The sequence below is a fragment of the Spea bombifrons genome, chromosome 2, assembly GCF_027358695.1.
Source record: "Spea bombifrons isolate aSpeBom1 chromosome 2, aSpeBom1.2.pri, whole genome shotgun sequence".
Lineage (NCBI taxonomy): Eukaryota > Metazoa > Chordata > Amphibia > Anura > Pelobatidae > Spea > Spea bombifrons.
The window spans coordinates 3,153,277-3,179,337 of record NC_071088.1 but is presented as its reverse complement, the minus strand read 5'-3'; the positions used below and the strand labels follow the sequence as shown (position 1 = coordinate 3,179,337).

At 48.4% G+C, this 26,061-nt stretch overlaps 3 protein-coding genes across 4 annotated transcripts; 1 reads left to right on the top strand and 2 right to left on the bottom strand.

The window, feature by feature from the left end:
- TIGIT (T cell immunoreceptor with Ig and ITIM domains) lies at positions 1-3,914 on the bottom strand. The gene is made up of 4 exons (XM_053455303.1): positions 3,837-3,914; positions 2,021-2,341; positions 758-846; positions 1-212 (listed from the first exon to the last, which is right to left on the bottom strand). The coding sequence occupies exons 1-4, from the start codon at positions 3,898-3,900 to the stop codon at positions 69-71; spliced, it is 618 nt and encodes a 205-aa protein (XP_053311278.1). The 5' UTR covers positions 3,901-3,914; the 3' UTR covers positions 1-68.
- A 2,840-nt stretch (positions 3,915-6,754) lies between these two features.
- On the bottom strand, positions 6,755-11,750 carry QTRT2 (queuine tRNA-ribosyltransferase accessory subunit 2). Of its 2 annotated transcripts, none has more exons than XM_053455301.1 (8): positions 11,536-11,750; positions 10,454-10,509; positions 10,194-10,270; positions 9,204-9,413; positions 8,514-8,713; positions 8,024-8,220; positions 7,524-7,644; positions 6,755-7,134 (listed from the first exon to the last, which is right to left on the bottom strand). In XM_053455301.1, the coding sequence occupies exons 1-8, from the start codon at positions 11,733-11,735 to the stop codon at positions 6,903-6,905; spliced, it is 1,293 nt and encodes a 430-aa protein (XP_053311276.1). In that variant the 5' UTR covers positions 11,736-11,750; the 3' UTR covers positions 6,755-6,902. The 2 variants fall into 2 exon arrangements, with proteins under 2 accessions (XP_053311276.1, XP_053311274.1); XM_053455299.1 differs by having other exon boundaries at positions 8,069-8,220; positions 11,536-11,735.
- A 943-nt stretch (positions 11,751-12,693) lies between these two features.
- On the top strand, positions 12,694-25,485 carry CCDC191 (coiled-coil domain containing 191). Its single transcript, XM_053454236.1, has 17 exons — positions 12,694-12,786; positions 13,371-13,409; positions 15,859-16,003; positions 16,384-16,518; positions 16,794-16,972; positions 17,068-17,291; positions 18,394-18,550; positions 18,689-18,879; positions 19,012-19,228; positions 19,434-19,894; positions 20,192-20,307; positions 21,662-21,744; positions 22,746-22,847; positions 22,958-23,101; positions 23,554-23,706; positions 24,259-24,413; positions 24,856-25,485. The coding sequence occupies exons 1-17, from the start codon at positions 12,694-12,696 to the stop codon at positions 24,986-24,988; spliced, it is 2,727 nt and encodes a 908-aa protein (XP_053310211.1). The 3' UTR covers positions 24,989-25,485.
- Positions 25,486-26,061: the final 576 nt, after the last annotated feature.

Below are 26,061 nucleotides of genomic sequence, written 5' to 3'. Positions count from 1 at the left end.
AAAGTGTCTGTCTTTAGTCATTTGAAATGAGAGGGGGTGCGCTGTTCCAGGGCCGTCTACCTCCAGCTTCATATGGGAGGGGGTCGGTACATCAAGATATTGAAATACTCCACCACCCCGGCATCTTCCTCCTCTTCCTCCCCAGCTGCGGACGGGATGGGATTGGGTGCTGCTGCAGGCGTTGTGGCATTTTGGCTCCATCTTGACTTTTTCTTTAATAAAGTAATTAAAGAGTATAAGGGCCGCACTTGGTTGCATTTAGTAACTTTGTAACTTTTATATTATATTTCATACCCGTTTTTTGTATAACACATAAGATTTTGTTTCAATAAAGCCAAATAAATCAGATCGTTGGGAAATTTTCCCATTAAATAAATCGTTCACTTTTCTTCACGCCCCGCTTTTGCACAAATTTACCCAAATTTACTGTTATCACATTAATTAACCCATTGAGAGCCATTATGGTGTGCAGTGCATTGTCCTATTCATGCATTCTGAAACTCATAGAGGGTGGAGCTAGCTGTGCATGGGGGTGGGGCTAGATCCAGATTATGGGCAGATCGTGGGTGGGTGCGGTCATATAAAAAGACCCCGCCCCAGTCCCACCTCTAATCACACCCCCTAAAACAAAAGTGTCTCACTTTCACCATTCCAGATGTTGGGAGGTGCAGCACCTGCTCATATTTGGTGATAAATGGCCTGAAATTAGAATCTTTTGTGTTTTAATCCAGAATTCCATTTTCATGAATATTCTCACCATGTGATACAAAGCTGCAGCCGTTCCAGAAGCCAAAAGGGTCAGAGCTGCGAGAACAGCCCAGATATAGGAGTCCCACCGGGTCTGTGCTGAGGGGACATAAAGGGAATACAGAGATTAGCGATGGGCGCAGCGCTGGGGATTCCCACGGAGGGATCAATGACACGGAAAAAAAACAAAATAATGAGAAAAGTCCGACTAAAACATGACATCATAGTATAACACTTGGGACCTTTGGTTTAATGCGTCTCCCCTCCTGGTTTGCGTGGCTTAATTAACGGGAATCAATGGGGTTCATCTTCTTATATTATTATTATTATTATTATTATTAATAATAGTTAACTCTTACCCCTCTGATCCCCAAATAGATGAAGCTCATTGATACAGACATTGCTTATAAATGAAGCTGGGAGTGTAGATGGTGCGGTCGGGGCGAGTCTGATTAATGAAAGCACCGCTCAGTTATTATTATTGGGAATTATTTTTCGCTTCTATAATGTTATCGGATTCCTTTATCGATGTATGATATTTATATCCAATATACTGCCTGTGGGGAACAATAGAACACCTCAGTCTTAATCACCCAAATCAGAAACTCTGACTAATGAAAGTCTTAATTAGCATCGCCATAAAGCATCAGCTCAGTGTGGTGTTTGAGCCGGGAAAGTCACCCAAAATATCACATGACTGACAGCAACGGCGGCTCCCGGTCTGCAGATAAAGGGGGTTTATTGGTACGCCGATTTATTACATTTTTCTGATTCAAAACAGTTTTTTCAGAATGTTTGGTTTTAGTTTTCTTGATATATTCCGAACAGACGGATTTTATATAAGAGAGTCCATGAAGTGAGAAAGAAAAATTCTATAGTATGAATGGGTAGAATCTTTAGGCAGATCGGCCCCATCCGGCCCCCGTCTAGTCGCCCATTTCTCCTGCTGTAAAGACTCAAAGCTTAATCAGTCGTTGGTCTCGTCTTAGATTCAGGAGCCGTATGTCTATCCCATGTATGTTTAATACCCTCACTGTATTACCCTCTACCACCTCTGCTGGGAGGCTGTTCCACTTATCTACCACCATCTCAGTAAAGTAAAACTTCCTTCCATTCCATCTCAGTCTCTGACTCTCTAGTGTTAGATTCCGGTCTCCGCTAGTGAGTGATGAAGAAGAGACCACTGAGGTTCCAAAAGCTTAAGTAACTCAACACTTTTTTCTTCACTTGACGTGTTTGGTGACTTCAGTACTAAACACGGCTCGGGATTTACCTGTGACCTGGAGGAATATCTTCCCGTCCAGCCGGCCGTGGGGGAAGATGTTGACGGTGCAGCAGTACGCCCCGCTATCATTTCTCCTCGCTCGGAGTAACTTTATTCCGAATCGGTCCTCCAAGGTCACCCGTCCTTCATATTCGCTGGCCACGTGTCCTTTATCGGGCACCTGGGAGGCGATATCGACGTTATTACACAGCTGCCAGTTCACTTGGGTCACTACGCCGCCATCCAACGAGACCTCGCATCTCAGGGTAACGTCCCTGCCCTCGGTGGCTGTAATATTTTGAGGGTGGAGGCTGAGGCCGGAAAATACCCCTGAATAATAAAAAAAAAAAAGGGGGGGTCAGCGTTCTGAAAACATTACTGCCAAACGTGTGAAATTATTATTATATTATATAGCACCATCATATTCCGCAGCGCTGTACAATAAGGAAACAGGGCATACCGAGTAGCGCATCACATAACAATCTAGATTTACAGAAGGAAAGCACTCTTTCTGTTCCGAGGATCTTACAATCTAAAAGTTACAATAACCTTAGAGTGACAGAAGATCGATATCCAAAGGTTCTAAGCACCATCCCAAGCAGTAAAAATGCCACCGCCTCAAAACAGGTACCCAATTCGCCCTCTTGGGTGCTCAGGCACCCTGTTGAGCCACTGCTGATGAAAGGGAGCTCTTTGATCAACCTCCCTTACTGGCCGGTGAACTCTACAGAGGACGGTGCCAAGTCGGTTCCAGATTCCATAGTTCACTTTATTAACCGCTTAACAACCAATGATATGCCACATCACAGAAAAATGGCCAGTTAACGACCACTGACGTGCCTGGCATGTCATGGCATTAAATAAGCTTAGAAAGTGTCCTAAGATCGCTTTCTTTGCTTAAGTGGTGTTGCTGTAATGCCTCGAGGTCCAGTTATTCTGCAACACCGGGATTTACTGCAGGGCCCCTCCCCAGGGCATCAACGTCCACCATGTGCCAAATGGTGGTGGACGCCTGGTTAAAAACAGTGTTGCTGAATGCCTCGCTACCGAAACCCACCCCACTCTAGGGCGCACTTTTACCACTCGGGAGAGCAGCCACATGAGCCATTGTGAGAGGACGCGTCCTTAAAAAAATAAATACGTTTCCAAGAGGGTTTCTCCAGACCATCCTGAGAACTCTGAGCTTCCCTGCTGGTTCAATACAGTTTACTGTAAAAAGTGTCTACTTTTCAAAAATGTAAATCTCAAAAAAGGTAAATGGAACTGACCGGCTTCAAAGATCTCCCAAATAGCATTTGGGGGCAGAATGACCAGATTTTAAAAAATGGTTTTGAAAAAGCAAAACGCTACCTGAATTTATTGCCTTATAACTTGCTAAGTTATAACTTGTTAAAAAACATTAAAACATTATGTATTTCTAAACTCAGGACAAATAGAAGAATATATTTAGCAGATTCTTTTATTAGCTTTTATACTAAAAGAGTTTTCAAATAAAAGTGAGAAAAGGTGCTTTTTTCATATATTCACCATATTTTAATTTATTTTATATATATATCAAAATAACGGTATCTAAAGAAAGATTTTTCTTGTCCTGAAAAAAAATAAATATATATATATAACTTGTGTGGGTTCAGTAAATGAGAGAGAAGAAAATGACAGCTAAACACGAGCCCCGCAAAAGTGTTAAAACAGCCACGGTCCAGAAGGGTACAAAACAGCCTCGGCCCCTAGGGGGTTAACACCAGCGAGGTTAACCCTGAATCAAGCTTCGGAGTTCCATCTTATAACAAGTAACGGCTTTTTTACCGCCTCAAATATATCCTACCTGTGAGCCGCAGCAGATAACAGCAGAGCAACGGGGCAGATAACGGGGGCCGGTACCGGCTCATCCTCACCCCCCCATGGCAGACGTTAGAATGGGAAGGCATGAGGAAGCTGCCAGGGTTTTTTTCTGATGAGAAGAGGAAACCACATCAAGGCGAGGAGGATCTGATTGGCTCGCTGGGGTCTTCTCACGCGCCTCGGAAAAAAAGAAAAAGAAAAAAAACGTATTTTCTGTTTTTTTGTGCCGTTTCACCTATTTTCATAAATGAAATCACAACATTAAGCACATCGTCCACAGCCCCGCTGAACTCCCAAACCCTCCCCAGACATCAGTCTTTAATCTTGTAAAAGTTAGTCTCATTCATAATGTCGCTGGAGATCTCAGGCTGTCCGGCTTGGGGAGAGAGATGGGGAGAGAAGAGAGAGACGGGGGAGAGAGGAGAGAGGGGATGGGAGAGCGAAGGGGGACAGGAGAGAGACGTTTAAATACATAAAGGGGGTAATAAAGGACAGGAGGGAATTTATTCCAAAGGAGGAGAAAGAGAGCGGAATCTAACACTAGAGAGTCAGAGGCTGAGATGGAACGGAAGGAAGTTTTACTTTACTGAGAGGGTGGGAGATAAGTGGAACAGCCTCCCAGCAGAGGTGGTAAAGGCAAGTACAGTGTGATACTGAGAGGCCTTCTGAATTCCTTGACCTAAAATAGGAACCACTTCCTGAAAAGGAAACGTGGCAAAACCTTCGACGATTTTAGCCGTAAAAACGACCTCCCAATCATCCTCAATATCAATCTACTAAACAACCCCCCCGACGCCTTATCCTACTGCCTGTGGGGAACAATAGAATGCCTCGGTCTTAATCACCCAAATGGGACACTCTGACTAATGAAAGTCTTCAGCAGAATACAAAGTTTCTTCGTTGTGCTGTTGAACTACTTTTTTTTCGTGGCCTATTTAGTGATTTTACCGAACCGTTAAGATTTGACTTTCGTTTCCTCCACACAATTCTCGCTTCCTGCAGGGGCTGTAACCGCGACCCAGTAAACACCAGTAAGCGGCACCAGTAAGCGGCTCAGGCTGACACTTTGTGCCGAGGAAGTCAGCTGAATGACGTCAAACACAGAATCTACCTTCGCCTGCAAATTTAGATCAGAATTAGGACACGTTTTAGAATTTTCTGGGAATCGGCTCGGTTTCTGCAGTCATTAAAGAGTTAATCTTCTGTTACATTTTAATGCAGGAATTGATACATTTTATCATCGTATTTATCACTCGGAACGTCTCCGGATACCCGCCGGCTGCTTACGCTACCTGGAAAACCGTGCAGAATTTAAGTTGACAGGAGATAAAATCCGTCCGGCCCCATCTGGTCAGCCTGTTTTAACTGATGGGAACAGCATCCCGGCAGAGGTGGTAGAGGTTAACATAGTGAGAGGATTTAACATGCATGGGATAGACATACGGCTCCTGAATCTAAGACGAGACCAACGACTGATTAAGGTTTGAGTCGTTACAGCAGGAGAACTGAGCAGGTTAGACGGGGGCCGGATGGGGGCCGATCTGCCTGCGGGTTCCGGGTCTCTCACTATATTTTTGCCTGTGTGTTCTGGGTGTGGAAGATGATCGGTACTCGGACAGCACGAGCGTCAGGAGGTTCGGGAATCATCTTCATGCCGCTTTCAGGACCATGGAGAGGGCTATGATTTTCCTCTCTGCTCCTCCGGTGTTCCTGATGGTTCTCTGCGGGATATTTGTTCTAAGCAGGGGTAATCACAAGGGGCGGGGGCAATAACAAGGGGCGTGGGCAATAACATGGGGCGGGGACAATAACAAGGGGCGGGGCAATAAGGGTCATTTTGACAGGTAGATGGCAACCTGGAGGTTTATGGAGAGACCGGCGACTCCCGTCAGACCCCCGCCATACGAGCTGAGTGCGCGAGGGACGCCAATGAGCTTCAAGTATAAGACAAGATCAAGGACTAAGCAAACCTTGAGTTTTTTATGGGGAGGAAAAATAGGACGGATTAGATGGGGGCCGAACGCCTCTGATCTGCAGGCCAATTCTATGATTCTATGCAGCCAATCAGCGGCTGCGAAGCGGAGATTATTATGCGGTTTCTGAAGACCCCTCGTCCACGTTTGCTGAGCCAGCACCGGAGCCGACTGTATGGGGGGGGGCGGATTGGGGAATCACAAAGGGAGATTAGTTTCTGCCGAAAACATGCATGGAAAATAGCTTGGGGGGGGGTCAGGGGTAGAGGGGAAATAACGCATGGGGGAGTAAATTCCATTAAGTATCGTAGAACACGCAGGTTATAACTTTCTTAAGTTTAAGGGGGGGAGGAATAACGCAAACTCAGCAGATCAGGGCACCGGCTGATAAGCGACATCGTCAATCGGTGGCCTGAAGAGTCGTTAATCATCGATCAGATAGCAATTTATTAGGGTAAAAGCGGTTAATAAAATAACAAATCTGCGACCAGGATCAGATCCCTCGTAAATAACGTTTAGGAAGCCGGAATCGATTGGTGAATCCGATTAATAATCAGCGACCAGAAAAAAAAAATATATCATTTATTTATATTAATGTTTTTTTGTTTTTTTTTAACTCATGACCTGGATGACCTCTATCTCTCTCTATCTGTCTCTCTCCCTGATGGGGGGGGATAGGGGGGTCATCTGCTGCACCTTTGCGTTAATTATTTTAACTCTTTCAATGCTGTGATCTATGGGAGCACAGCATGGATCGTGACTTGGTGTCCACAAGCCTGCGGGGCACTGAAGACACAAAAGTTAACCCTTCGCAATCCCAGAGCGATAAACTGAGCCAAATAACCAATGAAATGTCTACAGCAGACAGTTATAAGCGCGCTCCAAGCCGAACAGAAAATAAGCATTTATAAAACAACGCATCGGAATATTTGAAAAGTAAGAAGGGCCGACAGCGAGGGCCGCATTTATTAGACAGTCAGACAAATCGAGTGTCACAGGAGACGGTGAGTGATGAAAGGGAGTGTAAAAAAAAAAGTCTGTGCAAAGAGTAGTCCAGATGTCTCCACCGCCCGGTCTCAGGACGCCTGTCCACGGACGACCTCCTTGAGGCGGCTGAGCTGGCCGTCCCGCAGCGCTGCCCTCGCCGACTGGAGGAAGCTGAAGTAATGCTGGAAGTTGTGGATTACGAGGAGGATGCCGGCCAGTAACTCCTTGGACATGAGCAGGTGGTGAACGTACGCCCGGGAGTGGTTACGGCAGCAGTAGCATCCGCAACCCGGCAGCAGCGGTCGGAAGTCTTCACGGAACCTGCAGCAAAATAAAGAACTGAAATAAGCAGGCGACTTCTGCAATCTGTGAAAGGTTTAGACTTCATGTTCTAGAACTTAAATGGATCACTGCCAACGCCAGCACGCTGTATGTATGTTATATATATATATAGGGCAGAAATTAAAGAGTTTAGGGAACTAGTCTTTTTTTTTTATTACGTGTAAGAAATACCTAATACCCCTTTTTTAAAATCTCTGCTGTATTTTACTTTCATATAAAGGGAAGCGACACCAATTTATTTATTAAACTTGGGTTCAGCTGGGCTACAAGGACCCTCAGCCAGCGTGCCGGTACCAACAAGCTTGGACCCAACGCTGTGTTCTGGAACATATAGAACGTTCCTATAAGTGAAACGGATCTCACGGCACCTTTTCTCCTTCAGGCAGATCTCAAACGAGGTTATTGACGAGCGATCAATTCCCTCTCCTTCAGCGCTTGTTTCGGTTTTCTGGTTACCGTCTGTCTCGGGAGATTCATTCTTATCCAGAACTACAACCAAAAGGGAGACAAAGTTACAGCCGGCGCCATAAAGTGTTCCTTAGTTTCCAATTCTGCGAAAAGGAGAAATAAAACCCTCAGTTTGCCCCATCCGGCCCCCGTCTAGTCGCCCGTCTCTCCTGCTGTAAAGACTCAAACCTTAATCAGTCGTTGGTCTCGTCTTAGATTCAGGAGCGGTATGTCTATCCCATGCATGTTTAATACCCTTGCTGTATTACCCTCTACCACCTCTGCTGGGAGGCTGTTCCACTTATCCACCACCCTGTCAGTAAATTAAAACTTCCTTCCATTCCACCTCATCCTCTGACCCTCTAGGATTATGACATCATGTTCACGCAGCTCACGGTATATAAAATGTGGTTACAGATACCATCAGAAATGGGGGCATTATCGGGCTGTGTCTTCTGAACGCCACCTGCGGTTTCGGGGTCCGTCCGGTAGTCGTGGCTGAAGGATAACGCGCATCCTCGCTCCGTTACTTCGTAGGGGAAGCTGCTGTCAAACAGATCCACGCCGCTCTCGATGCAGTCGAGCAGCTCGTCCGGCCTCCCCACGCCGTGGATAAACCTGCGGGTCAGGCCGAGCCAATAATAAGGCAGGGGTATAGATTCTATAGGTGAGAGTATATTACTGCCCTGCGAGCAGTGCGTACGGGAACATTAACCCCTTAACACCGCCGTGCATTAAACACATCTATCCCTACATCGCCATCTCTGCCCTATTTATAAGTTGCTGATTGGTTCTGGCAGCCTTGGTAGGGGAGGGGGAAGGGAGAGAACTTCAGAATGGTGGCAGCCTGTGGCACATCTGCATGTGGTATGAAATCACACACTGCTGGTAGAAGGGATGAGGGTTCAGACCTGGGTTTGTCTTCGGGTAACACCGCCGTGACGGAGGAGATGAGGCTCAGCTTGGTCTCGTGGCTCATCGAGTCCCCCTGGAAGCCGTCCATCAGGAAGCCCCCGACGGGTCTCTTGGCCGTTTCCCGGGCGGACCTCAGCCTCTCATCCAGCTGGTCTCCTCCTTCAATGGCCCCGATCACCACGCTCTGCCCCAGAACCTGTAACAGTAACACATATAACACATATATAATACATATAACTCCGCGTATGTAAATAGGGAGATATTATTATTATTAATTATATTATTAATAATCCAGTCTCCAAACTGCAATAATAGAAGAATACGGCAGGAAACACCAAAAGTAACTTTTTTAAACATCACGCAGGCAGTGATGAGGAAATAGATGTTTATTATGTGGAAGAAATGTTTTCCTGCAGGTTAAAGGGACTCGTTAAACGCCGATGTAACGGAGTGCGAGTCGCACCTAACGTGACTTTAAACGAATTCTAAATCCTAGTTTAAAGGCGGACGAGTATGTCTGCATTTATTGAAACATCTGGAGCATCCCGTCCTGTGATAGGGAGACCCGGGGCTTCTCCCGAGTGTGCACTCACTTTAATTTCCTTCAGAAACGCAACACCTTTCACCTTCCTGAGTGCACACTCAGTACACAGGGCTCATCTAGGTGGAGTACAGCAAAGGCGCACCTCGTCCTTTGCCAGCAGCTGCAGACACTCGTCTAGAAAGGCCAGGGAGCGGTCCACGGATTTCTTGGCCCTCTTCTTGGAATTTCCAGCAGTCATCGATTCTCCGTCGGACAGACACTGGAACCAATCCGGCCTGATCGCCCGCTGAGCGGACATAAACTTCTGGGGTGTCAGCTCCACGCGGCCTCCGCTGCCCCACAACGACACTGTCTGGGGGGGAAAAAGTGCAGAAAGACGGGTGAGGGCGACGGTCTGAGTGCTTACATCCTACTTAGAATACAGAAGCATGGATTTCATTTCATTTTCCGCTTCCTGTTCTCTCCCTCCATCAGCCCGAACAGGAAGTTGGAAGCCGCTTCCTGTTCCCTCCCTCTGTCAGCCCGAGCAGGAAGTTGGAAGCCGCTTCCTGTTCTCTCCCTGCATTGTTTTAGCGGATGGCGTATGAGCCTCTAGCGCTAGAGATTGTTTCCAGCCGCGCAGCTCCTCTGTAACGCTATTATCACAGATATCTCCGGGCGACGGGCGATTTAACCCTATGATGGGGCGTTAAAATGGCGGCTTCCACATACAGCACAATGAGATAACAGAGCGGATTAATACTTATGAATAAATCCTACTAATATTATATATTAATACGAATTAATAAAAAAAAACAGGATCAATATATTTGTATAAGGGGGGTTTAATCAGGTGACGGATCTCCTTTGGGGTGCTGATTACATGCGCAAGTCCCACATTCAGGGCAGAATATTCAGATTATTATTATTGATCGGGGAGATTGTGGACGGCAAACACTCGTTCCCATTTGAATAAAAAGCGTTTTATTTCTGTCCTTTCATTAGCTTTCTGTTAACTCCCTGACTCTGAGCTGTTTTCATGCGGATTTTGTCCTTTTTCATCTTATATTTATAACTAAAGTCCAAAGCGCGTAAGAAGAAAACCCAAAAAAGCTGCAGGAACGTGTTCTGCCCGGGAATCTGTATAATTTACCTTGTTTGTGTTGTATCCAGCGGGCTGTGGGGTTGTAGGGTCGTTGATGGAACAGTACAGCACCGTGTCCGACATACCTGCGTAGAGCACAAAAAACATTTGCGATCACTGACCTAATTTACAGTTACCCCGACACACACACTTACCCCGACACACACACACCCTGACACACACGCTTACAGTCATGCATCCAGACACACAAGCAGAAGAACACCAACATACTCACCCAGACACATTAACACACGCTTTCATGCGCTCACCTGCAAACTTTGCAATACCCTCTTTAAACTCCTCCAGGACCTCCTGATGTTCTGCTCTGTAATTAGAGAAAAATTATTCATCTCGTGCGCCACATTCCGTTATTTTGTTTCAGCGAAAAAATTTAAGAGAAGAGATCATCAGATAAGATACAGGAAACAGACCCTTCTAATACACCCACCACCCCCGTCTATAGAGGAAACATGAGATGTAAGAGTTACTAAATCCATTCCTGTTCCAATGGCCCTCTATCACTCCCATCACTCCTGGGTCCCAATGGCCCTTTATCACTCCCATCACTCCTGTGTTCCAATGGCCCTCTATCACTGCCAACACTCCTGTGTTCCAATGGCCCTTTATCACCCCCATGACTCCTGTGTTCCAATGGCCCTTTATCACTCCCATCACTCCTGTGTTCCAATGGCCCTTTATCACTCCCATCACTCCTGTGTTCCAATGGCCCTTTATCACTCCCATCACTCCTGGGTCCCAATGGCCCTCTATCACTGCCAACACTCCTGTGTTCCAATGGCCCTTTATCACCCCCATGACTCCTGTGTTCCAATGGCCCTTTATCACTCCCATCACTCCTGTGTTCCAATGGCCCTTTATCACTCCCATCACTCCTGTGTTCCAATGGCCCTTTATCACTCCCATCACTCCTGTGTCCCAATGGCCCTTTATCACTCCCATCACTCCTGTGTTCCAATGGCCCTTTATCACTCCCATCACTCCTGTGTTCCAATGGCCCTTTATCACTCCCATCACTCCTGTGTTCCAATGGCACGTTGTGTTCGCTGATCCAGGCTTAAGTTTAAAAGGCTGATGGTTAGAGACCCTTTTGCAGTTATGTTACAGACAGAAATGTCCTTGTTTTCCATGACCCCAAACTTTTGAATGGAAGTCACCTAAACAAAAGTGACATTTGATTTTTTTCTTTAATTATCGAATTTTAAGACACAAGAACAGCCAATGGCGTAAGTAAGAAAATCAATTATTCTACATAAAACCCCACACATTTTGTGTCTATGCCCCGGAAGATGCATATAGTAATAACAGGTTATAGCCGTGCTCCGTTACCTACAGGGTGGAAAGGGTGATGTGGGTCACGGGTGGGATCCCTTCGATGGTCCGCAGGGTGTCGTGTGTGAGGTGCGGCGGAGAACCGGTTCTTGTGTAGAGCAGACAGCCCGGGACCTCCAGCACTTTGTCGCCGTTCCGGCCCAAGCCGTTGATGACTCCGAGCCGGGCGCCGTTCGCCACTTTACTGAGACTCAGCTTCATTTTTATGCCGTTGCGTTCCAGGCTCTGCTTTACACGAGAGAAACAAACACAATATTTTAGGAGCGTCTTTGCAGGACACGGTTAGGGCTGCGTGTTCCTAGCGTGCGGCGGGTCTAATCACACGAGCGGCTGCAACCATTAAAGATAAATTCACACCCTATAAGAAGCGGGGGGGGGGGGCGAAACACACCGCGCCCCGGAGCCCCCGGAGCCCAGCGCCAGCTCTATAATATCCATAAGACATAAATTCTTAATTCCAAGTTATCGTCCGGTTGACGGCACGCAGAGGGGTACACGGGGGGGCTAAATAAACATTAACCCACAGCATCCTCTTTCTGTATCAGGGCAGTCACTGCTTACAGCGCAGTGGATGCAGGTCTCGCTGACCCGGCAGTGAATGCTTTGGTGTCCCTCTGTTTAAAGCTTTTTATTTCCCTTTTCTGAGTGTAGTAACCGGGTGTCTGCTTGAAGCCCCCAATGACGCTTCCCCGCGACCAGCTTCCTTATTAATTTAATGACAAAACCGCCCCGCTCTGCTCCATTACTTACATGTGCACTGACCGGCTATGGCGCTTGCGTTATACGTCATGTTTCCTCCAATCAGTGATCGAAACATCAACAAGAGCGCCGCACGTAGAGCTCTAAACACTGAGATCTGTTAAGTCAGATTGGCTCAGAGGGATCCTGGAAAGAATACAGAGACTGCGGGATAAGATTTGTCTCTGGCGTTTTTAACTCAATTTCTGCCACCGTCTGTCAGACTTCCGGGTTGCTATGGAAACAGGGGACGCTGACGTTGCGGCGCGCTGCATGCTGGAAGCTGTAGTATTTGCGGCGCTCTACGGATCGCTCTGGGAAGGGGGAAGAACTACAATTCCCAGCAGCGGCCGCGGCTCCGGTAACAAACGGCGCAGAACTGTTTCTCGGCCGGGGTATTGCCGCTGATCGTACTGGCAGGATGCTAACACGAGCCGGGGAGGTGGTGCCGCCAGCGATCAGCCGACCGGAGCTTTACCGGTGGAAACGGAGCTGTAAGAAGCAGAGCAGCAAGGTACCGAGGGAAGGGCAACCGAGAGTAACGGCAGTGGGAACCAAGACTCAGAGAGATGGGGGAGTACCTGGTATGACTGGGTATAGGACGCCCTGTAAGCTGGGAGAGTACCCGGTACTCCTGGGCATGGAGCGTTCTGTGAGAGGACCCGGTACCCCTGGGCATGCAGCATTCTATGAGCTGGGAGAGTACCCGGTACCCCTGGGTATAGAGCATCCTGTAAGCAGGGAGAGTACCGGGCACCCCTGGGCATGGAGAATTCTGTGAGCTGGGAGAGTACCCGGTACCCCTGGGCATGCAGCATTCTGTGAGCTGGGAGAGTACCCGGTACCCCTGGGCATGCAGCATTCTGTGAGCTGGGAGAGTACCCGGTACCACTGGGCATGGAGGATCCAAGATTCTATCGCTTGGAATGAGAAGTACCGACAAACCGATAAGGACCAACACGGATTACTTCAGACTACAACTCCTATAATGCACTGCTGGTGACTGATGGCTGAGCGTTATGGGAGTTTATAGAACAGAATGTGTAACAGACGCCAAATGGAGATCTGCATCTAACGTCATCTTATTTGTTTCTGCAGCCGGTTTTTGACCGCGATAACGTGGAGCACTGGATCAAGGTACGTCCCGAAACCATGACAACAACCAGAGAAGATTTTGGGGGCTTTTCTATGTTACCATCTATCCATGCGAGAAAACTTCGGGGGCTCATCTCATTTCCCACCAATTTTTTTTATCAGATTAAAAAGACATTTTTAAAAAATATTTCTGTTTTCTTTTTTACCCCGGTTGTAGTTTTTGCCCCATAATATAAAGTTTTCAGGCAGCTGCATATCAGCCGTTTGTATGATTCTCACTCTGTTATCTGACCCCCGATCTACTAAACACCCCGACTCCTTATCATACTGCCTGTGGGGAACAATAGAATGCCTCAGTCTCAGTCATTTATTGGTCACACTCTGACCAATAAATGTCTATGAATAAATGGACTTCATTAGCATTGCCATAAAGCATCAGCTCAGTGTAGTGATTGAGCTGGGAAAGATAAAACCATTACTGTATACAGCGCTGGGGGGTTATATTACTGTATACAGCGCTGGGGGTTATATTACTGTATACAGTGCTGGGGGTTATATTACTGTATACAGCGCTGGGGGTTATATTACTGTATACAGCGCTGGGGGTTATATTACTGTATACAGTGCTGGGGGTTATATTACTGTATACAGCGCTGGGGGTTATATTACTGTATACAGTGCTGGGGGTTATATTACTGTATACAGCGCTGGGGGTTATATTACTGTATACAGCGCTGGGGGTTATATTACTGTATACAGCGCTGGGGGGTTATATTACTGTATACAGCGCTGGGGGTTATATTACTGTATGCAGTGCTGGGGGTTATATTACTGTATACAGCGCTGGGGGGTTATATTACTGTATACAGCTCTGGGGGGTTATATTACTGTATACAGCGCTGGGGGTTATTACTGTATACAGCGCTGGGGGTTATATTACTGTATACAGCGCTGGGGGTTATATTACTGTATACAGCGCTGGGGGTTATATTACTGTATACAGCGCTGGGGGGTTATATTACTGTATACAGCGCTGGGGGGTTATATTACTGTATACAGCGCTGGGGGTTATATTACTGTATACAGCGCTGGGGGTTATATTACTGTATACAGCGCTGGGGGTTATATTACTGTATACAGTGCTGGGGGTTATATTACTGTATACAGCGCTGGGGGTTATATTACTGTATACAGCGCTGGGGGTTATATTACTGTATACAGCACTGGGGTTATATTACTGTATTCAGCGCTGGGGGTTATATTACTGTATACAGCGCTGGGGGGTTATATTACTGTATACAGCGCTGGGGGGTTATATTACTGTATACAGCGCTGGGGGTTATATTACTGTATACAGTGCTGGGGGGTTATATTACTGTATACAGCGCTGGGGGTTATATTACTGTATACAGCGCTGGGGGTTATATTACTGTATACAGCGATGGGGGGTTATATTATTGTATACAGCGCTGGGGGTTATATTACTGTAGACAGTGCTGGGGGGTTATATTACTGTATACAGCGCTGGGGGGTTATATTACTGTATACAGCGCTGGGGGTTATATTACTGTATACAGCGCTGGGGTTATATTACTGTATACAGCGTTGGGGGTTATATTACTGTATACAGCGCTGGGGGTTATATTACTGTATACAGCGCTGGGGGTTATATTACTGTATACAGCACTGGGGTTATATTACTGTATACAGTGCTGGGGGGTTATATTACTGTATACAGTGCTGGGGGTTATATTACTGTATACAGCGCTGGGGGGTTATATTACTGTATACAGTGCTGGGGGGTATTACTGTATACAGCGCTGGGGTTATATTACTGTATACAGCGCTGGGGTTATATTACTGTATGCAGCGTTGGGGGTTATATCACTGTATACAGCGCTGGGGGGTATATTACTGTATACAGCGCTGGGAGGTTATATTACTGTATACAGCGCAGGGGGTTATATTACTGTATACAGCGCTGGGGGTTATATCAGTGTATACAGTGCTGGGGGTTATATTACTGTATACAGCGCTGGGGGTTATATTACTGTATACAGCGCTGGGGGTTATATTACTGTATACAGCGCTGGGGGTTATATTACTGTATACAGTGCTGGGGGTTATATTACTGTATACAGCGCTGGGGGTTATATTACTGTATACAGTGCTGGGGGTTATATTACTGTATACAGTGCTGGGGGTTATATTACTGTATACAGTGCTGGGGGTTATATTACTGTATACAGCGCTGGGGGTTATATTACTATATATACAGCACTGGGGGTTATATTAACCAAGGACAGGAGGGAAGATTATTTCGAAGGAGGAGAAAAGTTACAGCAAGAGACTGGAATCTAACACTAGAGAGTCAGAGACTGAGATGGAATGGAAGGACTTTTTACTTTACTGAGAGGGTGGTGGATAAGCGGAACTGCCTCCCAGCAACCTCGATGACACTAACGTTGTTATATCTCCCTGTTCCTTAAAGAAGGTGGAAGAAGCCTCAGAGTTTGCTGTATCCGAAGTGTTCTGTGTCAAGAAAACGACTCCACACAGAAAGAGACCGACGTGTCCTGCGCTGGACCTTGAATCGACAGATCAGCTCTATGATCATGATGATGCGTACGGTGAAGGTACGGGAGCCGGTGTGCGTCGGGGGGGGGGGAGCGCGGAGCTGTTCTTGGTGTTACCTGAGCCTGGAGGATGGATGGCTTCTTCAGGATGCTGGCTGAGGGTATTAGGAGAGTAGATTGCAAGCTTCTCTGAACAGGTGGGATTTATTGAGCCTTTGATGCAGAAGCTCAGTCTTGGAGATGTTGGGTTTCAGGTAGCGGGGCCCGGGGTGTGACAGAGAAGCGAGGAAGAAGAGCGGGTGAGAGGTCCGGAGAGGAAGGGTTAAATAGAGGAGGAAAGAAGGTGCAGATAGAGAAAAGTAGAGGCCGAGAGAGATACTCGGTGCTGATTTACGACGGGCGCCCCGCTATATGTATAAACGCTCTTGTCTCCTGTCCAGCCCAGGAGCTGCTCAGCGAGTGGATGAGCTCCAAGCTGATGCTGGAACTCGCCAGCGAGGACGAGGAGGATGCGGGACGAGCAGAGATAATCCCAGCGCAGCAGCCGGAGTTTGTCAGATACGGCAGGTTTGACGGTAGGAGGAGAGCCGGGGCAAATCCAGCAGCTCCGTCACTCGGCGTCTTTGTCCTCTGAGTTGAGTCCAAGTTGACGTCAGGAGCTCACCTTGCGGGAACTCTTGGGGCTTCTCCAGAGTTTGGCCTCTCGGTGACCCGTTAATCGAGGAGAGCGAACCCCACTATCCCCACTTACAGTTTTCAGTAATTTTAGGGTTAAATCGTTTGATATAAATGAGGTCATCGCTCGGGGTAATTGGTGACGTCTGAAAAGAATCTCTCCCGCGTCGCGTAGATTTGTACGATCATCTGGAGCGGGAAGCGGAGGACTCCAAGGCCCAGGACTTCCTGCAGGAGCTTCTCCACAAAGAAGTGGTGGATTCTGGGATATTAGAAAGTCTTGTGAGTGACTCGGATGACAAACGCAAGAAACAGAGGGACCCGCGACTTACCATGGAGCTAAGACACCGACAGGTGAGTCCCTGCGGGGGGCGGCACAGACCTTCCAGCATGGTTATTCCTCCCCGTTGGGTTATCTGTCCTCTAGCGTTAACAAATGCTCTCTTTAGGTGAAGGAGAACCGGGCCAAGCGCCAGAAGGAGCTGGAGAAGCAGCGGCAGGAAAGGGCCCTCAAGAAGTCCGCTATGGCTCAGGCCCAGGTCCTGGTACAAGAGGAGGCCAAGCAGAAGGCTCTGAGGATCCGGAAGGAAGAGGAGGAAATCCAGAGGGAGATGGTGAGGCTGCGGAGGGATATGGCGGAGCGGAGGAGAGCCATGGAGCAGGCGAGGCAAATGTAAGAGCGGCAAAAAATACATTTATTAGGAATGCCGCAGCCGGGGCCGTTTGGTTGTCAATCAGTGTAATTGTTTTGGAGATGTTTACTTGAGACCGGTGGCAGCCTGTGGCAGAGACAGCATTATCTTAATCAACGTCCTGCCCGGAAGTTATCTTCCTTCTTTCAGGAGAGACTCAGATGGAGCCCAGCTTGCTGATCACAGAAAAAAGAAAAAAATGGGGAAACATGAAATATAAATAGTTAAAAATATATATATATATTAGGATCCCTGTGATGTCACCATGACATCAGTAATGTATGAGCGGGCCCCAAAGCCATACGGCACTGGGAACAGTTTTTTAAAAAAATATTAGAAAATAAAAAAGTAAACTATATATATTTTTTATTTTTGTTTAAGAAAGCGCCCCTTATCTCTACCATAACAAGAAAAAAAAATCACCAAACCCCGTAAGCCAAAAGTATTAATAAAAATGTAATATAGGGTAAAAAAGTGAGGTCTGACTGTAATCAGGAGATGATTTCTAGTATTTTAGTGCAGTTTTTTTCTGTTATCAGTAATATTATGTTTTCTGTATTTCTATTTTAAAAGAAGGCCCTACTTCTCCTGAAAATATAATTTAATAATGTATTAAAAATGTATAATTTCTACGGGTTCAACAAATATGGAAAAGGGGAATCACGATGGTCCTCACGTTACGAAAAAAGCCCGGCCACAAAGGGGTTAATCACCCAGGTGTTACACACCATCTTGTTTTATTAAAATCACATTCGTCGCTTATTACATCATCAAAACTAATCTAATGCCGAGTCGATCAGGTTAGATGATGTAATAAGTGGCAGATGTGATTTTTCGTGGGCCGAATGGGCCAGATTTGTGAGCCTCCATATTATTCAAATCACTTGGCTGTCAACAGACAGGGATTCCTCCAATGGTACATTCAGGATCTCCTTGGGTCTCCTCGGTAGATCCTTCACATCCTCCAATGAGCCTTCGGGGAAGACCTTATCTAGAGGTCCAATAGTGGAATTGAGGTCCCCCAAACCTTCCAGAACGCGTTTTAACCATTTTAGCGGGATTTTACTTTTTTTTCTTCTTCAGCGAATGGAGGAAGAAGGAAACGGAAGCCAACAGGAAGGTCCAGGAGAAGACGGTAACCCAGCAGAGCCTCCAGAAAGAAGAGGAGGAGAGGAGAAGGCTGGAGAAGGAGGCTAGGATTCAGGAGATGCTGAGTCGGCTGTACGCGGAGAACCACAGGGTGAGATTACGTTACCATGGCGGCCGTCCGAGAGACCACGGACGCGTTTGACTAACCGGGCTTTCCACGCGGCTTCGGTTTGACCGGGTGGAGAGCGAGGTTCTGGCAGTGAGCGGCTCCATGTTGTTCTCCTGGCAGTGCCTACAGACGTGTTTCTCCGCCTGGTTCAAGCTCGTCTTGGATCGCCGGGTGAAGATGGGAAAGGCCCGGGCGCTCGCCGACTGGAAGCTTCAGCTGAAGGCGTTCAGAGCCTGGAGAGATCACACGAGGGCCAGAAATCTAGAACGCGAGACTCAGAAAATGGAGCTGGATTTGAGAGACCAGAACAGGTACTTCAAAAAACGGAGCCAACGAGGGCTTCCAAAACAGGTCAAAGTTTTTACTAATTATTGGAGTTTTTAAGGTGATTTTCCTTGGAGGAAGCGCTAAGCGTTGTGTCCTCCCCTCCCCCCTCTCTCTAGAAAGCAGCAGCTGGCAATGGAAAGCCACCACCGGCGCCTGCTGCGGAGCTGCTTTATCGAGTGGCAGCTCTGGAGTCGCGCAGAGAAAGAGAAAAGAGAGCTGGAAGCTCGGAAAGAGGAGACGCAAAGGAAGATGGCGGCCCTGCTGGAAGCGGCATCGTCCGCGAGGGTCCCAAAAGATTCTGCTACGGGGAACCCTGCCCACCCGGAACAAGAGGTGAGCGAGGAGACCTGGCTGAGGGTGGATGACCAGGAAGGGCAATAAAGGTTGACCGACAGCCTACGTGGCCGGTATAGACGGCTGGTGCGGCCACCAGACAGTCTCATGGATCAGCTAACCAAGCAGGGGTCGGTGTTTAGGAGCTCGTTGTGGTCGCTTTAAATCACTCACTAAACCCGGCGGTGTCTCTTCCTTTTTTCAGACGGCCGTTGGTAAAGTTTCTGAGAACGGAGCCGAGGAGGTCCCCAAACTCAAGGAAGCTCCTTCCCAGACCCAAAACACCCCTAAGCATGCCTGGCAGGTGACGCGAAAGCACGCCGAGCTTACCCCCGAGGAGCTGGACCGCTTCCGCCGGGAGTCCGCCAGACACCAAAACGGCCCCCAAAAAAGAACCCCCCCTCACGGAGAGATATACGAGAACCGCTACGCCTTCCAGCAGCAGCTGATCGAGGAGCAGAGGAGGCAGCTCCAGGAGCAAAAAGAGATGATTCTGGGGCTGGTGGAGAACCAGAGGCTCATTATCTCCAAGCAGGAGTGTGATCGGGCCACTGCCCTCTCTGCACAGCTGTCCAGCCAGGGGCCACGCGCACAGGTGGTGGCCGGGACAGGAAGTGACCAAGGGACAGAGCGGCCCCTAGCCACAAACCGCATGGAAGCTCCAAGGTGTGTCGATAATAATAACCCCCGATAAAATATATTAATATTTAACAACAACAACAGGTTTCTGTTAATTATGGTTCTGCAGGTTCTAGGTTTCTGTTAAGGAATGTTCTGCAGGTTCTAGGTGTCTGTTAATGACTGTTCTGCAGGTTCTAGGTTCTATGTTAATGGCCGTTCTGCGGGTTCTAGGTTCTCTGTAAATGACCGTTCTGCAGGTTCTAGGTGTCTGTTAAGGACGGTTCTGCAGGTTCTAGGTTTCTGGTAATGACTGTTCCGCGTATCCTTTGTTTGCCGTTGCAGTGTTTTCTGCCGTTCTGCGCGTTCTGAGAACTCTGTACCAAGCCCCTCACCAAGCGCCGCGTCCACCGCGAGGAGACGAGCCGGGTCCCTGTCTGCCCCCCATCCGGCGGTACGAGGTACAAAACCATTCCAGGCCACCCAGCTTCTCACCAGCCAATCAGAACTCTCCTTATATTACTTGCTGGCTCTCAATACATTCATTAAATAGTTGTCTCTTCCTATACCATTAACTCCTTCATAACACGCTTATACAATAATAACATTATACAGGGGCCAGTCACTGATTTATCTATACATTATACAGGGGCCGGTCACTGATTTATCTATACATTATACAGGGGCCGGTCACTGATTTATCTATACATTATACAGGGGGCCGGTCACTGATTTATCTATACATTATACAGGGGCCGGTCACTGATTTATCTATACATTATACAGGGGGCCGGTCACTGATTTGTCTATACATTATACAGGGGGCCGGCTCGCTGATTTATCTATACATTATACAGGGGCCGGTCACTGATTTATCTATACATTATACAGGGGGCCGGTCACTGATTTATCAATACATTTTACAGGGGGCCACTGATTTATCTATACATTATACAGGGCCGGCTCGCTGATTTATCTATACATTATACAGGGGGCCGGTCACTGATTTATCAATACATTACACAGGGGGCCGGTCACTGATTTATCTATACATTATACAGGGGCCGGTCACTGATTTATCTATACATTATACAGGGGGCCGGCTCGCTGATTTATCTATACATTATACAGGGGGCCGGCTCGCTAATTTATCTATACATTATACAGGGGCCGGTCACTGATTTATCTATACATTATACAGGGGGCCGGTCACTGATTTATCTATACATTATACAGGTGCCAGCTCACTGATTTAACTATACATTATACAGGGGGCCGGTCACTGATTTATCTATACATTATACAGGGGCCGGTCACTGATTTATCTATACATTATACAGGGGGCCGGTCACTGATTTATCTATACATTATACAGGGGGCCGGCTCACTGATTTATCTATACATTATACAGGGGGCCGGCTCACTGATTTATCTATACATTATACAGGGGCCGGTCACTGATTTAACTATACATTATACAGTGGGCCGGCTCACTGATTTATCTATACATTATACAGGGCCGGCTCAGTCCTTAAGGCAGGAGAAGCTCTTGAGGGTCATGGATGCTATTAATGCATTTTTGTTAAAACATTTGTTGGCAGACACTTTTTTTATGTTGAGATTTAAAACATTAAAAGTTGACCCAAAATGATTATTAGATTATTTTAATTATATCGTAAAATGACCCCCCGGTACCGTATACTGACCCCTAGTACCATATACCTACCTCCGGTATCATATACTGACCCCCGGTACCGTATACTGACCCCCGGTACCGTATACTGACCCCCGGTGTACTTTGTGCTTCCTCCTTAGCGATGGCAGAACGCGCAGCTCAGAGGATGGAGAGGAAGAGAGAGATGGAGGAGATGAAACGCAAACGCGAGGAGGAGAGACTGGTGAGAATTGAGGGAATTGGTGACCTGGGGCAGTGGGGGCCGGACTGGACTGGTGATGAGGCGGCAGCCCTGGCACTTTAAGGCCGGCGGGCAGTTGCTGGATAAGCTCGGCCGCACATTACATGTTTATGGTCACGCAGTGCATGGCCCGGGACCTGATCTGCCCCGGAGTGTTTAGATCTGTAACGTGCAGGATTTGGGGGACTGCTGCTAGAAGTGATATATAATATAATATAAGTAATATATAATGTAGTAAGTAATATATCAGTAATATATAATATAATATAAGTCATATATATACCGTATTGGCTCGAATATAGGCCGCACTTTTTTCCCCCACTTTAAGTTTTTAAAGTGGGGGTGCGGCCTATATTCGGGGTCTAGCGCCCGACGCCCGGGACATGCAGTCCCGGGCGCCGGGCAGGCAGCGGGGTTAAGATACAGATCCCCCGCAGCGGTGCAGGGGACCTGCATCCTTCTCCCCGATACGCTCAGACAGCCTCCCCTGCCAGCACTTCCCACGGGGGGGGGGGGTGCCGGCACGGGAGGTTATCTAAGCGTTTTACCTCTGCCCACCCCCGACTTACCGGAGCAGACTCCCGGGTGTCTTGCGGGGCCGGCGGGAGACATCTACGCAGTACCGGTACCGGAAGTTGCATACGCGTATTGCGTAGATGTCCCTCGCCGGCCCCGCAAGACACCCGGGAGTCTGCTCCGGTAAGTCGAGGAGGGGGGGGCAGAGGAGGACAGCGGCAGCGTATCGCGGGGAGGGAGGACAGCGGCAGCGTATCTCGGGGAGGGAGGACAGCGGCAGCATATCTCGGGGAGGGAGGACAGTGGCAGCATATCTCGGGGGGGCAGAGTGGCAGCATGTTTTTTTTGGTGCTTTTTTAAAGAAAAAAAACTTTTTCTTTAAAAAAGCACCAAACTTTTAGGGTGCGGCCTATATACGGGGGCGGCCTATATCCGAGCCAATACGGTATATTATATATCCCGCGCAGGCCCAGCTGAAAGCCGCGGAGGAGCAGCGTCTGCAGAAAGAGGCCGCCGAGAAAGCAGCCGAATTGGAAAGAAGAAGAGAGGAGAAGAGGTTACAGAAGCAGGTGCTGTTCACTGGCAGCCCCCCCTGCTTTATTACCCCCTCCCTCCATATTTGCCCCTCGTGTCTTTATCTTCCCTCCTGTCTGTTGTCTCCGGTTTGCCGTCTCTCTAGAAAGAGCAGGAGAAGCAGATGAGGCTGCAGAGGGAGCAGCAGCTCCTGGAGAAAGCCGCGTCCCACCACGAGAAGATGCTTCGCAGGTTTTGGGGTCTGGAGCCCTGGAAGAAGCTGGTGGCAGAATCCAGACTTAGAACGGAGGTAAGAAACATGGTGGCCGGACTGGCGTATAATTACCCTATATCCCCGCACCGCGTATAAGTCCCACGTGAGCGGGCTTTGTGACCGGCCCGCGGGGGCCGGAACGCAGCGAGGTCACGTAATGAAAGGTTACGAGACGCTACATAGTGTGCAAGCTCTAGAAAGCTGTGGACAAGGTAAGGGGGATGTATGATTCAGTCGTGTGTGTGTGTGTGTGCGTTAGCATGAATGTGTGAGTGTGAGTATGGGGGCAAGGGGCTGATCGGACCATTTGGCTTTACCTACTGACCCCGCCCCCCCCGGGTAAAATGCTTTCCTTCACCCACCTCTTGGCCAGAGCTCGTCAGTGTGGAACAAACATATAGAGATTGGTCATTTAAAGATAAAAGTCACCTGCCCCCCCCCGGCCGCTCGCCCTCCCCTCGATTACCTGCCGTTTTTCTCGTTCTTAGCGAGCCGAGCAGCACCGTGACTCGGTGATTAAACGGAGATGCCTCCTGACGTGGCACGGCGCTGCCAGGGAGCGCGCGGCGGAGAAGATCTCCCGCGCGGAGGGATTGTGGACGTCGCTCCTGCTGCGGAGAAGCTTCCGGCGATGGCTGAAAGTAAGAATTACAGAATAGTTCCCTGTGGAGTTTAAAGGGACCGTTTACTGCCCCCCCCACTGCCTCCTATAGAATAATTCATATAAAGTAACCCTGACCCCCCCCCGTCAGGAATTTAATACGCATTCTTCAAAATTCAAATAAAATCCCTCAGCTGAGGTAGAAGCTGCAGCTGCCCTCTTCCCAGTGGTCTGACAATTCTTGCCACTCAATAGCTGCTTGAAGCCCCCAAATCATCCGTCGCCAAGCCTGGCGGTGAGAGGCAAAAGCATACAGGGGGCTTCCACATCCCAGAATGCACCTGCAGGGGGGCCGCTCTGCTGTATTAAGGTGCCTTTAAGAGGAAAATGCCCCATACCTGCCGACAGGTACGGGACTGTTGGGCCCTCAGTGGATGTGAGCATCAGGGAACTTTCCTACTATGACCGGAACGATTATCTCATGATAAAGTCACGTTTGCGTAACGATTTTCTTAGGGCCCCGAAAAAAGTCCAGGGCCCCTGTAGGAGCCGTTGGCTTCGGAGTCACCGGCTCCTGTGTGTCCGTTTTCAGTACAAGGATTACCTGCTGATCCTGGAGGAGCGAGCGGAGCGGCACGCCCGGCTCTCCCTGCGGAGGAAGGTTTTCCTGGCTTGGCTGGAATCGGCCCAAGAGGAGAAGATGGCGTCCTGGGAGAAGCAGAGAGTCGCCGCGGAGCACAGCCAGAGGTAGGCTCTTCTGGGAGCCCAACGGGCCCCGGAACTGAGAACCACATAGGGGCTCATTTAATACCCGAAGCGGGGCTGATCAGCATTGCGATGGATCCGTAACTTACCCCCGATTGTTAGTGTATTGTTTACATTTTTAAGAAGCGCTTTTTCCGCATCTATGGCAACAAGAACTCAATGCCTGCTTCTTTGTGATTTAAGAATTATTTGTGGGAAGGCTTTGGGTCCCCCATTCAGCTCAGACAGCTTGTTTTGGAACTACAACTCCCATGATGCTCAGCCACCCATACCCGCTACTGACCGTCTCTCGCCTTCCCGCATACGACATCCTATATGTATATGTTCTCTCTGTGTAGCTCTCGCTTTCCTTAGAACTGCTTTAATAAAACACCCAGCACCCTCAGCCAAGGCATTTACCGCCCACCCTTGCCGTGTCTTCCAGGCGAGTTCTGCTGACGGCGTTCAGAACGTGGAGGAAGTTTCCAAAGCTCATGCGCGACCAAAAGCAGAAAGAGGAGAGACTGGAGCAGCTGAGGAAGAGAGTGTCGGAAATCCTCCCCGACTTCAAAGTGTGAGCGCCGGCTCCTCGCTGTGTACTCGGCAGCGTTATAACCTGCGGCATGCCGGGCAGCGAGGTCAGGAGACATCGTCTCTCCATCATGCGCGCAACATGACGGGGAGCGGCGAGGAGATCTATCTACACCCCGCCCAGAGTCCACGTGCCTTTACATTGGGGGTCCCTGCTATCCCCCCCCCCAATTATTGTTTCTATGCAGAAGACCCAGAGAAGTTATCGAAGGGTTAAAGAAATTGCACTTACATCACAAATGACATTTATTTGCCTTTATTTCTGGATTTAGGGTTTTTTTATGTTTTTATGTTTAGTTTTTCAGTCTTGGGTTTCAGGAAAACGTCACAAATCCAAACACCCTCCGGTAACGGCCGCCGCGGCAACCCCACCGGGACGCCCCCCCCCCCCGACCACGGAAAGAGCGGCTGTTAAATATTCCTATCATTTATTTTCTGATCTCGTGTTGATTTACAATAAAATTACGATCTGAAATCCAGCAAACGGCGTCCGGATAACGTCTCGTATTCAGAGCCGACGGACACCCCCTGCCCGCAAACGGGGCAATTACAGAGATCGATAGCGGCTGCGATGGAGGCGCCTGGGTGGGGGGCATTCGATTGTCGCGTCGTATGAGGTAATAAAGTTACAATGAGCGTTGCTTTTGAAAGCGAGGTATCGATGAGCGTCACCCGCGGCTCGTTCTTTACCGTCTAGCGGGCCGTACAGAGGGGTTTAGAACACGATCAAGGTGTTTTGCCCCTTTAAATGGCCCCCCCGCCAGTGATGTCCTCAATCTAAATTTCACGTTTGTTATACGGTAAATATTTTTGGGGTCTCTGTATTAGGAGTCTGGACTTTTGCTGCTGTGACTCCCATGACCCTCAGCCAGCGTGTCAGAAAGCCTTGTGCTGGGGAGTATGTTCTGCGCCTCTTAAATTAAGGATTCAATTTCTAAGGACCCCCCCAGCTGTGAATGCCTAGGGGTCGGATCGCATGTTCAGATGATTAAATGTCGCGCAGGATCAGGGAAGAAACGCACTCCCTCCGGGGGTCTGCAGGTGAGTTTTTGCCCGGCTC

What these genes read in the sequence shown, in the direction of transcription:
- TIGIT (XM_053455303.1), bottom strand. Translation starts at nt 3,900, where the DNA reads ATGAGCCGGTACCGGCCCCCGTTATCTGCCCCGTTGCTCTGCTGTTAT. An exon ending in TTATCTGCTGCGGCTCACAG is followed by an intron (nt 2,342 to 3,836) that starts GTAGGATATATT and finishes TTTATTATTCAG; the next exon opens with GGGTATTTTCCGGCCTCAGC. An exon ending in CTGCAGCTTTGTATCACATG is followed by an intron (nt 213 to 757) that starts GTGAGAATATTC and finishes ACTTTATTAAAG; the next exon opens with AAAAAGTCAAGATGGAGCCA.
- QTRT2 (XM_053455301.1), bottom strand. Translation starts at nt 11,735, where the DNA reads ATGAAGCTGAGTCTCAGTAAAGTGGCGAACGGCGCCCGGCTCGGAGTC. An exon ending in CACATCACCCTTTCCACCCT is followed by an intron (nt 10,510 to 11,535) that starts GTAGGTAACGGA and finishes CTCTAATTACAG; the next exon opens with AGCAGAACATCAGGAGGTCC. An exon ending in TTACCCGAAGACAAACCCAG is followed by an intron (nt 8,221 to 8,513) that starts GTCTGAACCCTC and finishes CCTGACCCGCAG; the next exon opens with GTTTATCCACGGCGTGGGGA.
- CCDC191 (XM_053454236.1), top strand. Translation starts at nt 12,694, where the DNA reads ATGCTAACACGAGCCGGGGAGGTGGTGCCGCCAGCGATCAGCCGACCG. An exon ending in CCCCCATCCGGCGGTACGAG is followed by an intron (nt 20,308 to 21,661) that starts GTACAAAACCAT and finishes CTTCCTCCTTAG; the next exon opens with CGATGGCAGAACGCGCAGCT. An exon ending in GCCGCGGAGCACAGCCAGAG is followed by an intron (nt 24,414 to 24,855) that starts GTAGGCTCTTCT and finishes CGTGTCTTCCAG; the next exon opens with GCGAGTTCTGCTGACGGCGT.